Consider the following 12,191-nt stretch of genomic DNA (forward strand, 5'->3'; position numbering starts at 1 on the left):
GGGAGCAATTACCTCAGACTCTGTCTAGGTAGCCTCCAAACTGATGGCATGAACTTTGATTTCTCCATCTTCTGGCAATTTCTCCCCCTCCATCTTCCGTCTTCTTCAGCTCCTCACTCTGGTCTCTTACCTCTTCTCCTCACCTGCCCGTCATCTCCCCCGCTGGCCTTCTCCTTCCCTTTCTCCCACAGTCCACTCTCCTATCCTATAAGACTCCTCCTTCTCCAGCACTTTGCCTTTTCCTCCTGTCACCTCCCAGTGCCTTACTTCACCCCCCCCCCCCCCGCCCCACCTAGCTACACCTAACACCTTCTAGCTTGTCTTCCTTTCTCTTCATCTTATTCTGGCATCTTCCCAATTCGTTTCCAGTCCTCATAAAGAGTCTCAACCCAAAACATTGACTTCCATAAATGCTGCCTCACCTGCCAAGTTCCAGCAGCACTTTGTGTGTTTATTGTTCTTCGTTGTTCGCCTTGAGAAAATATCATTTCTCAGATATTATAGTGTCTCAATGGGATGTGACATCCTGAAATGTTTCTCTGAAGCCACGTGCACTTGTTCCCAAGGTCTACTGACCTTCAGTTGATCATTATTAAAAACAAGCCTAGAAATCTGACATACATGAGCAATTATTTATTCAGTCTTTTTTAATACAAAAGAAACCATCTGTGTGGATAATGATAACAGTGCCAAGACGGGGAAGGCGACTAACAGATATTCTCCAATTTCCACAGCTTTTTTACGGAAACGTGGACACAGACACGCCAGTTCTGAGTGAATTCCCGGTAACTGTTGTTGCCCGTTACATCCGGATAAATCCACAGAGCTGGAATGGGAGCCTGTGCATGAGAATGGAGGTGCTTGCCTGTCCGCTGTCAGGTGAGGATTTCCCCTCTTGCGAGAAAAGAAAATCTGTCCACCTGCCACATAACATGAGCAACGTAACAATTACAGGAAAGAGGCTCTGCGTACTTCTGGCCACTAAAATATATTCTAATAGAATCTCAGAATTTAGAAAATCACTCTGCTTGTATACATTTCTCTCAGTATCACTGGTTTTGTTCAAAAGATAGAGAATTCCTATTACCTGTCTGACTACCTATTTACAGGCAAGCATTCCATGGTCTGATAAAACTGCAATGATTTTCTTCCAGCCCTGATTTTCTAATAATAATCAATTTGTTTATTCAGTGCTTCAGGAACAGTTTCTCCCCCTCTGCCAACAGAATTCTGAATGGATAGTGAACCCATTAGCACTGCCTCACTATTTCCCTTTTTGCATTACTTATTTAATTAAATTTTCCATTTGTTATATATACTGATTGTAATTGAAAGTTTTTTTATTATGATGTATTCCAATGTACTGCTGCCACAAAACAACAAATTTTACGACATACGGTAGTGATATGCTCACTTTGACCATCGAAACATGGAGGACCATCATGAACTTTGACCCTTTGATTTCAGTCTCTGAGGCTGCTGTGAGAACATCCTTCAGGAGGGTGACCAAAGAAAGTATCCAGCCCAGATGGGGTACCTGGCCAAGTACTGAAGGCCTGTACTGATCAACTGGCTGGAGTGTTCGCCAATATCTTTAACTTCTCACTTCATCAGTCTGAGGTATCCACTTGCTTCAAGCAGATTTCAATTATACCAGTACCTAAGAAGAACATGGTAGCCTCTCTCTATGACTATTGTTAACATCAACTGTGATGAAGCATTTTGGGAGGCTGGTGATGAAACATCAACTCCTGCCTGAGAAGTGACTTGGATCCACTTCAATTTGCCTGCCAGAGCAACAGGTCCACAGGAGATGGCATCTCATTGGCTCTTTGCTCAACCCTGGAACATCTGGACAGCAAAGATGCATACATCAGAATGCTCTTTATCGACTACAGCTCAGCATTTAATACCATCATCCCCTCAAAACTAATCAATAAGCTTCAAACCTTGGCCTCAATGCCTCCTTGTGCAATTGGTTCCTCAGTTTCCTCACTGGCAGACCCCCATCAGTTTGGATTGGCAACAACATCTCCTCCACAATCTCCATCAGCACTGCTGCACCACAAGTTTATGTGCTTGGCCCCCTGTAATACTCCACGCTTATGACTGTGTGGCTAAGCACAGCTCCAATGCCGCCTTCAAGTTTGTTGACAACACCATTGTCGTAGGGCGAGTCAAAGGTGGTGATGAATCAACATATAGGAGGGAGGTTGAAAATCTGGCTGAGTGGTGTCACAACAACAACTTTACTCAATGTCAGCAAGACCAAGGAGCTGATTACTGATGTCAGGAGGAGGTTCATGAGCCAGTCCTCATTGGGGGATCAGAGCTGGAGAGGGTCAGCAACTTTAAGTACCTTAGGCCCAGCACGCAAGTGCAATTACAACCAAAGTACGGCAGTTCACCTACTTGCTGAGGAGTTTGCACAGATTTGGTATGACATCAATAACTTTGACTAACTGTGTGGTGTAGAGTATACTGACTGGCTGCATCACAGCCTGGTAATGGAAGCACCAAAGCCCTTGAACAGAAAATCCAACAAAAAGTAGTGAATATGGCTCAGCCCATCATAGGTAAAGCCCTCCCCACCGCTGAGCACATCTACACTGTGTTGTCGCAGGAAAGCAGCACCCACCATCAGGACCCACACCACCTAGGTCATTCTCTCTTCTAGCTGCTGCCATCAGGAAGAGGATATAAGAGCCTCAGGACTCACCCCACCAGGTTCAGGAACAGTTATTACTCCTCAACCACCTGGCTCCTGAATCAGAGGGGTTGACTTCACTCATTTGCCCCATTGTTGAAATGTTCTCTCAAACAATTGACTCACTTTCAAGGACTCTTCATCTCATGACCTCAATATCTATCTATCTATTTATTTATTTTCTTTATTTTTGTTTCTTGTCTTTTGCACTCTGCTTGTCAACCCTGTTGGGAGCAATCTTTTATTGATTCTAATATGGTTATTGAATTGATTGATTATGCCCGCAAGAAAATGAATCTCAGAGTGACGTATATGTATACGGTGACGTATATGTACTTTGATAATAAATTTACTTTGAGCTGATTCTGATCATCATGCAACCATAACTGGATGGCAGGATACTTGGTAGTGTGGAGGAGCAGAGAGATCTGGGGGTACATGTCCACAAATCCCTGAAAGTTGCCTCACAGGTAGATAGGGTAGTTAAGAAAGTTTATGGGGTGTTAGGTTTCATAAGTCGAGGGATAGAGTTTAAGAGACATGATGTAATGATACAGCTCTATAAAACTCTAGTTGGGCCACACTTGGCGTACTGTGTCCAGTTCTGGTCACCTCACTATAGGAAGGATGTGGAAGCATTGGAAAGGGTACAGAGGAGATTTACCAGGATGCTGCCTGGTATAGAGAGTATGGATTATGATCAGAGATTAAGGGAGCTAGGGCTTTACTCTTTGGAGAGAAGGAGGATGAGAGGAGACATGATAGAGGTGTACAAGATATTAAGAGGAATAGACAGAGTGGACAGCCAGCGCCTCTTCCCCAGGGCACCACTGCTCAGTACAAGAGGACATGGCTTTAAGGTAAGGGGAGGGAAGTTCAAGGGGGATATTAGAGGAAGGTTTTTCACTCAGAGAGTGGTTGGTGCATGGAATACACTGCCTGAATCAGTGCTGGAGGCAGATACACTAGTGAAATTTAAGAGACTACTAGACAGGTATATGGAGAAATTTAAGGTGGGAGGTTATATGGGAGGCAGGGTTTGTGGGTCAGCACAACATTGTGGGCTGAAGGGCCTATAATGTTCTATGTTCTATAACAACTTACCTTTAGATTAGCAATTCACTGACCAATAAAATAATCTTTCACCTCTTGTCCTCACAGAACCATTCCCAGTTTTGTAAACACCACAGGGTTGTACTTTATATTTCTGAATCATAAAATCCTCATTATGACAAAGAAGACCATTCAGCCCACAGAGTTCACAACAGTTTCCAGCGACTGATCCCATCAGCCCATGCACTCCTATTCCTCTGTATTCCTTTTTCCACATCCTTACATAAAAGGACATTTACAGCAGCCACCAGAGGGTTTGGGACATGGGAGGAAACTAGAAAGCCTGGGGATATCCATGTGGTCACAAGAAGATGTCAGTTTCACACCTGGACTGATGTTGCTTTGAAACAACAGTACTAACTCGTACCACCCACTAACTTTAAACTCCATCTCACAGACCCCACCCATTATGTGTCAAATGAGGTGACAGGAGACGAACTTGACTTCAAGCATCACAATTACAAGGACATGCGTCAGGTAAGGCTAAGCTTATGCTGGTTAATATATTGTATGTTGGTTGTGTGCTATCATACTCCTGGCCAGAGGGAGCAGGAGACATTTGCAGCATGATCACTGGCCAACAATAAGATTTTCTGAAGCATTACTATCAATAACCTTTCATGCTTATATAGACTGTCACCTGCTCCTCAGTGCTTATAACACATTCCTCCTCTCGTTTCAGCGTACTCCTTAACTTTGATGCTGTCAGCCAACATGAATGTTACTCCGTCAACCAATCACGTCATTTTTCCCCCCAATAAAGTTGTTTTGGGGAATAATTGGGCTCTGTTGTAGAAAGCAATTGTTCATTCCATAGCCCAAACCATAAAAAGACAGCTGAATATTCATTCTGTTAATATTCATAAACTGAATATTCATTAAGTTGATATATTTAAGTGGTGGGGAGGAACCATGGTACCGTAGTAGTTAACATGATGGTATCACAGCTGGGGGCCTTCAGAATTTGGAGTTCAATTCTGGTGTCTTCTGTAAGAAAGTTTCTATAGTCTTCCTGTGAGTGCATGGGTTTTCTCCAGCTGCTTTGGTTTCCTCCCACCATCCAAAGAGGTACTGGTTAGTAGGATAATTGGTCATTGTAAATTGTCCTGTGACTGGGCTAGAGTTAAATCAGTGGGTTGCTGGGCTGTGTGGTTTGGTGGGCCTGCAGGGCCTAAGTGTGAGGTGTTACGTTTTGGTAGGAATAATCCAAATAGGACATACATGGTAAATGGTAGGGCATTGAGGAATGCAGTAGAACAGAGTGATCTAGGAATAATGGTGCATAGTTCCCTGAAGGTGGAATCTCATGTGGATAGGGTGGTGAAGAAAGCTTTTGGTATGCTGGCCTTTATAAATCAGAGCATTGAGTATAGGAGTTGGGATGTAATGTTAAAATTGTACAAGACATTGGTAAGGCCGAATTTGGAGTATTGTGTCCAGTTCTGGTCACCGAATTACAGGAAAGATGTCAACAAAATAGAGAAAGTACAGAGAAGATTTACTAGAATATTACCTGGGTTTCAGCACCTAAGTTACAGAGAAAGGTTGAACAAGTTAGGTCTTTATTCTTTGGAGCGTAGAAGGTTGAGGGGGGACTTGATAGAGGCATTTAATTATGAGGGGGATGGATAGAGTTGACGTGGATAGGCTTTTTCCATTGAGAGTAGGGGAGATTCAAACAAGAGGACATGAGTTGAGAGTTAGGGGGTAAAAGTTTAGGGGTAACACGAGGGGTAATTTTTTTACTCAGAGAGTGTTAGCTGTGTGGAACGAGCTTCCAGTAGAAGTGGTAGAGGCAGGTTCGATTCCATCATTTAAAGTAAAATTGGATAGGTATATGGACAGGAAAGGAATGGAGGGCTATGGGCTGCGTGCAGGTCAGTGGGACTAGGTGAGAGTAAGCGTTCGGCACAGACTAGAAGGGCCAAGGTGGCCTGTTTCCGTGCTGTAATGTTATATGGTTTCACACAGTATCTCAAAAGATAATAATTAATTAATTAACTGATTAATTAAATGAATGGATTGGTGTAGCAAGTTGTCCACAATACTAAAATGGACAAATCCACCTAACAAGGCACTTTGTGCACTGACATTAATAGTTCCTACAGGAGTTGATAAAGTAACACTTCTTTCACTCAGTTTCTATAACATTAGGGTGCCTCAGTAGAGTAGCGGTTAGTGTGCACTCTTACAGCTCGAGGCATCAGAGTCCGGAGTTCAGTCCTCTATAGGGAGTTTGTATGTTCTCCCCATGGAATACATGGGTTGTCTCCGGGTTCTCTGATTCCCTCCCACAGTCCGGGTAGGTTAATTGCTCGTTGTAGATTGTCCTGTGATTAAGTCAGGGTAAATCGGGGTTGTGGAGTGGTGTGGCTCAAAGGGCTGGACAGACCTATTACACGCTGTATCTCCAAATGAATAAATCAATTTTACTTGAGGAAGGATATACTGGGATTTGGAGGTGGTGCAGAGGAGGTTCACCAGGTTGATTCCAGAGATGAGGGGGTTAGACTATGAGGAGAGATTGAGTTGCTTGGAACTGTACTTGAAACATATGTATAGAAACATATAAAATTATGAAAGGGATAGATAAGATAGAGGCAGGAATGTTGTTTCCACTGGTAGGTGAGACTACAACTAGGGGACATAGCCTCAAGATGGGGGGGGGGGGGAATAGATTTAGGACGGAGATGAGGAGGAACTACTTTTCCCAGAGGGTGGTGAATCTATGGAATTCTCTGCCCAATGAAGCAGTGGAGGCTACCTCAGTAAATATATTTAAGACAAGGTTGGATAGATTTTTGCATATTAGGGGTATTAAGGGTTTGGGGGAAAAGGCAGGTAGGTAGAAATGAGTCCATGGCCAGATCAGCCATGATCTTATTGAACGGCAGAGCAAGCTCAACAGGCTAGGTGGCCTACTCCTGCTCCTATTTCTTATGTTCTTAAATTCACACTATCCTGTACTATTATGTGTATGTAATAATTTTATTTTAATAAGAGGAACATTTAATATGTTTTATTTTAAATTACCTGCTAGCTGATGAAGGTTGTGAATGAGCAGTGTCCAAACATCACCCGGATTTATAACATTGGAAAAAGTTCCCAAGGATTGAAGCTGTATGCCATGGAGTTGTCTGATAACCCAGGAGAGCATGAACCTGGTAATAATCTCTCAGATCAAAAGTGATAATTATTGATCATTCATGTTGCTGTAATGTTTTATAGACATCAATGTTAATTATTACTGGTATCTATATCAACACTTAGTTAATAGTGGCCAGTCATCTTTAACCTCCAGTTGTATCATTTCATTATCTTCTGAGAAAACGAAACCTGTGAATGGTACGTGAGGACCATCAGACGTGTCATAACTGTGGTCGTCAGGGTCCAACACAATCACGTGTAACCCTCAGGTTCGGCCGGTGGTGTTAGTCTAGGGAAGACACTCTCTGGCCCCGCCAAATGTGTGAAATCTGAGGTGCTAAACCTCCTGTTTGTATGGATGCTGCACGATGCATTACCCTGTTACAAGTCAGTACCATGAAATAACAGACAGTACGCCGTATGCAAGTTTTAGCTTTATAATTCTTAATTTGACTAAAGGGTTAGTAAAGTAAAACAAAGAGAAAAGGACCCATTTTAATGAAACAGTCCAACATGTTCGTTGGAGCTCACGCTTCCCTTCCACTGGTCCTCCATCGATTTCCCCAAGCTGCATTGACTCCTGGCCCCACTCCTTTCTGGTATCTTCTCTCTTCATCTTCCGCCGAACAAAAGACTCAGATCACCTCAGTCGCAGGCACACAACAAGAGAAAACACACTCCCTTCATTGGACGGCTCACATTCCAAAGCCCCTCATTATCTCTAGCCATAACCCAAACATTGCTGCTACAGAAAGATCATTACATTAACAGTGAAACCCTTCCCAGGGGGTTACACACATGACAATTAACAAGAGATTCTGCAGATGCTCGAAACCCAGATCAACACACACACAATACTGGAAGAACTCAGCAGGCCAGGCAGCACCTACGGAAATGAACGAACAGTCAACACTTTGGGCCAAGACCCTTCTTTGGGACTGGAAAGGAAGGGGGAAGATGCCAGAATAAAAAGTTGGGGGGAGTGGAAGAAGGATAGCTGGAAGTTGACGGGCGGGAAAGGTAAATGGCTGGAGAGGAAGGAATCCGATAGGAGAGGAGAGTGGACCATGGGAGAAGTGGAAGGAGGAGGGGACAGTGGGGGGGGAAGTGATCAGCAAGTGAGAAGAGATAAGAGGCCAAAGTGGGGAGAAGAAGGGAATATTTTTTACCGGAAGGAGAAATCGATGTTCATACCATCAGGTTGGAAGTTACCCAGCAGGATATCGGGTGTTGCTCCTCGACTCTGAGGGTGGCCTCATCGTGGCACAAGAGGAGGACATGGACCGACATGTTGGAATGGGGATGGGAATGAGAATTAAAATCTTTGTCCACCGGGAAGTTCTGCTTTGGGCGGATGGAGCGGAGGTGCTCAACGAAGCGCACCGATAACCGGTATCACCAATGTAGAGTAGGCCGCATCAGGAGCACTGGACACAATAGATGACCCCAGATTCACGGGTGGAGTGTTGCCTCACCTGATAAGACTGAATTGAGGTGAGGGAGGAGGTAAATGGGCAGGTGTAACACTTTGGCCACTTGCAGGGATAAGTGCTGGGAGGAAGATTATTGGGAGGGGTGAAGGAATGGACAAGGGAATTACTGAGGGAGAGATCCCTGGAAAGTTGGCGGGGGGGGGGGGGGGGCGGTAATGACGCATTTGGTAGTAGAGTAAGATTGGTGGTAGGATTTGTGACTTATTGTTGCTCTTGGAATTATTGCTCAGGATATATTATCAATATGCATTTCCCTGACACCGTTTTATTAATTAAGTGTGACTTGTGAGTAAGATAATATTTTGTTTAGTTACGGTCATTACTGGGTCTCTGAAATGAGTCACCCAAGTGTCTCAGTACTCACATCTAACCGTCAGCATTTGTTGTTTTCCAGGGGAGCCCGAGTTCCATTACACTGCTGGAATGCATGGAAACGAAGTCTTAGGTCGGGAGTTGCTGCTGCTTCTAATGCAATTCCTGTGTAAGGAATACAACTACGGAAACCCCCGGATCACACGATTAATCGATAACACAAGGATACACCTTGTACCCTCTCTCAATCCAGATGGTTACGAACTGGCTTATGAAATAGTGAGCACCCAATTGGAAATATAGTCCAAGAGTCTTTAGTTTGGCCACGAGGCCCGAGCGTAGAGCAGGGAACGATACTATTCAATAAGTAAGCATGCACTGTTCAACATTAGATTTAGTTCCATGGCAGTAAATATTAATCTTATTGTGTGTGATATCAACGTAAATCAGTAAGTCGTAGGGTTTTGTTGTCAGCGCTGTACTTGGTATCTCTGGTACATTATTTGCCTAGCAGTGAGAGAAGGTGAAATGAGATACCTTCTCTCTTTGTACCCAGTAATATTATCACAAGTTAATTCTGACATGGTGCTGACTGGAATTATTGTGGAACTTCCCATTTTCAAACTTGGGCCTCAGAAGCAGATAGCATGTCATTTCCACTTTCTTTTTAAGTGAGGTTATAAAGTTAATGTCAAAGTGTTGCACAATTGAATGTGACAGGATCATCGGTCTCCAAAACAGTGAGTACACTGATCTGAATCTTGGTGCACAACTATTTGTCATAGGCTTAAGGAGGAAAAGATGAAGAGTGTTGCTTTAAATCCTCCACAGGGATCAGAACTGAGCAGCTGGGCACTGGGATACTGGACGGAAGAAGGATTTGACCTCAGTGACAACTTTCCAGAACTGACTTCAACGTGGGCTGCAAGGGACCAAAGAGGTCTTCGACGAATAGCCAATCACCACCTTCCTATACCGGAAGAATACCAATCAGAAGAAGGCGCGGTGAGCGAGCAGCTATTGCATGTTATAAATGTCAGAATCTTTAATTCAACTAACTATTTGTATAGAGATTTAAAAAACCCGGCGAAGCATCTGAAGTTAGAACCCAAAATGCTGAGTGTAGGCATACTGTTTAATGTGGGTGGCCTTCTATCAGGACCAGAAAAACATATTTCAGTGTTGTTCTATTAAGTTAATAATGTCCGCCTCAAATGAGTAGAGGGCACAAAAGAATGAGATGCTGGGGGGGTAAGGTAGGGCGGGGAGAGTCCAATTATAATTGTCTCTTAACCACACTAATTGAAGGAAGGAGGATTAGAAATGAAGAGTCACAGGTTTCATACCTGCTCTGTGCCCATGAGAATTAACACAAAAAAAAATAGTGTCTAGACCACAGCTGTCCCAGGGGCATCTTTAGTGTTTGGAAGAGATGGGGGACGAGTGGAGCCAGAATGGGGAATGGAAAAGAGAGAAGGGGAGGGAGGGAAATTACTGGAATTGTTACAATTGTGTAGTCAGTGAGGCCACACTTGACCATGCACGGTCTTGGTTGTGTAAGACAACAAAAGAAGTAGGAGCATTGGAGAGAGTGCAAAGGAGATTCTATGGAAAATTGCTTTTATTTATTGAAAGACAGTGCAATATCGGCCCTTTGAGCCTCGTTGCCCAGCAACCCCCGATTTTACCCTAGCCTAATCATGGGGCAATTTACAATGACCAATTAACCGGTACATCTTAGAACTATGGGAGGAAATCCGAGGACCCGGAGAAAATCAGGGAGCACGTACAGACTCCTTAAGGATGATGCTGGAATTGATCTCTGAACTCCAAAGCCCTCAGCTGTAACCGCTATGCCAACACCATGGCTCCAGTTCCTCTGTGTGTTGCTGATGAACGGGTAGATGCCAAATAGTTCTCATTCATGAAATTCCAAGCTAAAACTCTGCTCCGTAGATGGAAGCGAGGTGTATTTATACGGAAGCAGGTAAATTCTTAGATGACTGGGGGACTGTGGCCTATGAGGATCTAGAGAAGTTGGAGCTGGAAGTAGATTACCCATAATATTGATTGGCAGCTCAGACAAGGAGGCACTTTCTTATGTTTAAGTGTTAAACAGTGGAAATTGATGTCCATTGGACACACGCCCTCATTTCTCTTATCACACAGAAGGATGCTATGCAGTCCACCGAGTCTATTCCAGTTCTCATAGCAATCCCAATACCCCCACTTATTTCCCATAATCGATTTCCCTCACAGCCATTAACTCCCCAGTTCTCCTGACACAAACCTGCACTGGGAGGATTTCGTGTGGCTAATTAACCTAATCACACAGCTGAAAGCAATGCTCCAGGGGAACCTCATACAGCTGCAGGAACACTGCAAAATCCACAGAGACAGCACTGGAGATCAAGATGCCCGCAGCTGAGAAGCACTGGGATAACTTGCTGCAGTATCCAAAAGTCAAGGTGATAACTTCTCTTTATCAGGACACTGTCGATAACAGTATGATCTTCTAGCCTGCTTGTTCACAACACATTCAGTTTTATCAAATCATTAAATTCAATGTTGAAGCTTCCTGTTCAGGTTTTGATTCCCGTTTCATTTCGATTGGGTTTGGAGAGATCAGATTCAGCCTATGAAAGCAGCATCCTGACTGTGTTTAGGAGTGTTATGATAAGTTTACTTTGAGCTCTGAAATAGCGCAGGTAGTAACCGAGAGACAGGAACAGCTGCTTTGGTCAAGGGTAGAGACAGATGGCCCAGTCAGTGTAATCCGTATGAAATAGAGTCATGGATAAAGTGCAGCACAGAAATGGGCCCTTCAGCCCATCTAGTCCATGCCAAACCATTTAAACTGCCTAGTCCCATCGACCTGCACCCAGCCTATAGCCTTCCATATCCCTCCCATTCTTGTGCCTGTCCAAACATTTGTTAAATGTTCAAATCAAAATTACATCCACCACTTACTTGGGCAGCTTGTTCCACATTTGTACGATCCTCTGAGGGAAGACGTTTCTCCTCATGTTCCCCTTAAACATTTCACCTTCCACTTTTAACCCATGATCTCTAGGTGTAGTCTCACCCAATCTCAGTGGAAAATGCCTGCTTGCATTTACCCTATCTAAAATCCTCATAATTTTGTTCCGCTCTGTCAAATCCAGAGAATGAAGTTCTAACCTATTCAATCTTTCCTTATGACTCAGGGTCTCCAATCCTGACATCAACCTTGTAAATTTTCTCTGTACTCTTTCAATCTTATTTACATCTTTCTCATAGGCAAACGACCAAACTGCACAAAATATTCCAAAATAGGCCTCACCCAGTCTTATACAACTTCATAACATTTGTTAAAAGTTTTCTTTACAACCCTATCAACCTGTGACCCCACTTTGAATGAATTATGGACCTGTATTCCC

General features: G+C 43.6%; 1 protein-coding gene across 3 annotated transcripts in view; it reads left to right on the forward strand.

Moving 5' to 3' along the window:
- The window catches only part of aebp1b (AE binding protein 1b), a 136,382-nt gene that overhangs the window by 109,501 nt on the left and 14,690 nt on the right, over positions 1-12,191 (forward strand). For all 3 annotated transcript variants that reach the window (XM_059966947.1, XM_059966937.1, XM_059966956.1), the window contains 5 exons: positions 735-879; positions 4,218-4,297; positions 6,861-6,984; positions 8,855-9,051; positions 9,604-9,777. In XM_059966947.1, the coding sequence (XP_059822930.1) occupies positions 735-879; positions 4,218-4,297; positions 6,861-6,984; positions 8,855-9,051; positions 9,604-9,777 (720 nt within the window). The remainder of the gene's footprint in view (positions 1-734; positions 880-4,217; positions 4,298-6,860; positions 6,985-8,854; positions 9,052-9,603; positions 9,778-12,191) is intronic.

Source organism: Hypanus sabinus, chromosome 1 (assembly GCF_030144855.1).
Source record: "Hypanus sabinus isolate sHypSab1 chromosome 1, sHypSab1.hap1, whole genome shotgun sequence".
Classification (NCBI taxonomy): domain Eukaryota; kingdom Metazoa; phylum Chordata; class Chondrichthyes; order Myliobatiformes; family Dasyatidae; genus Hypanus; species Hypanus sabinus.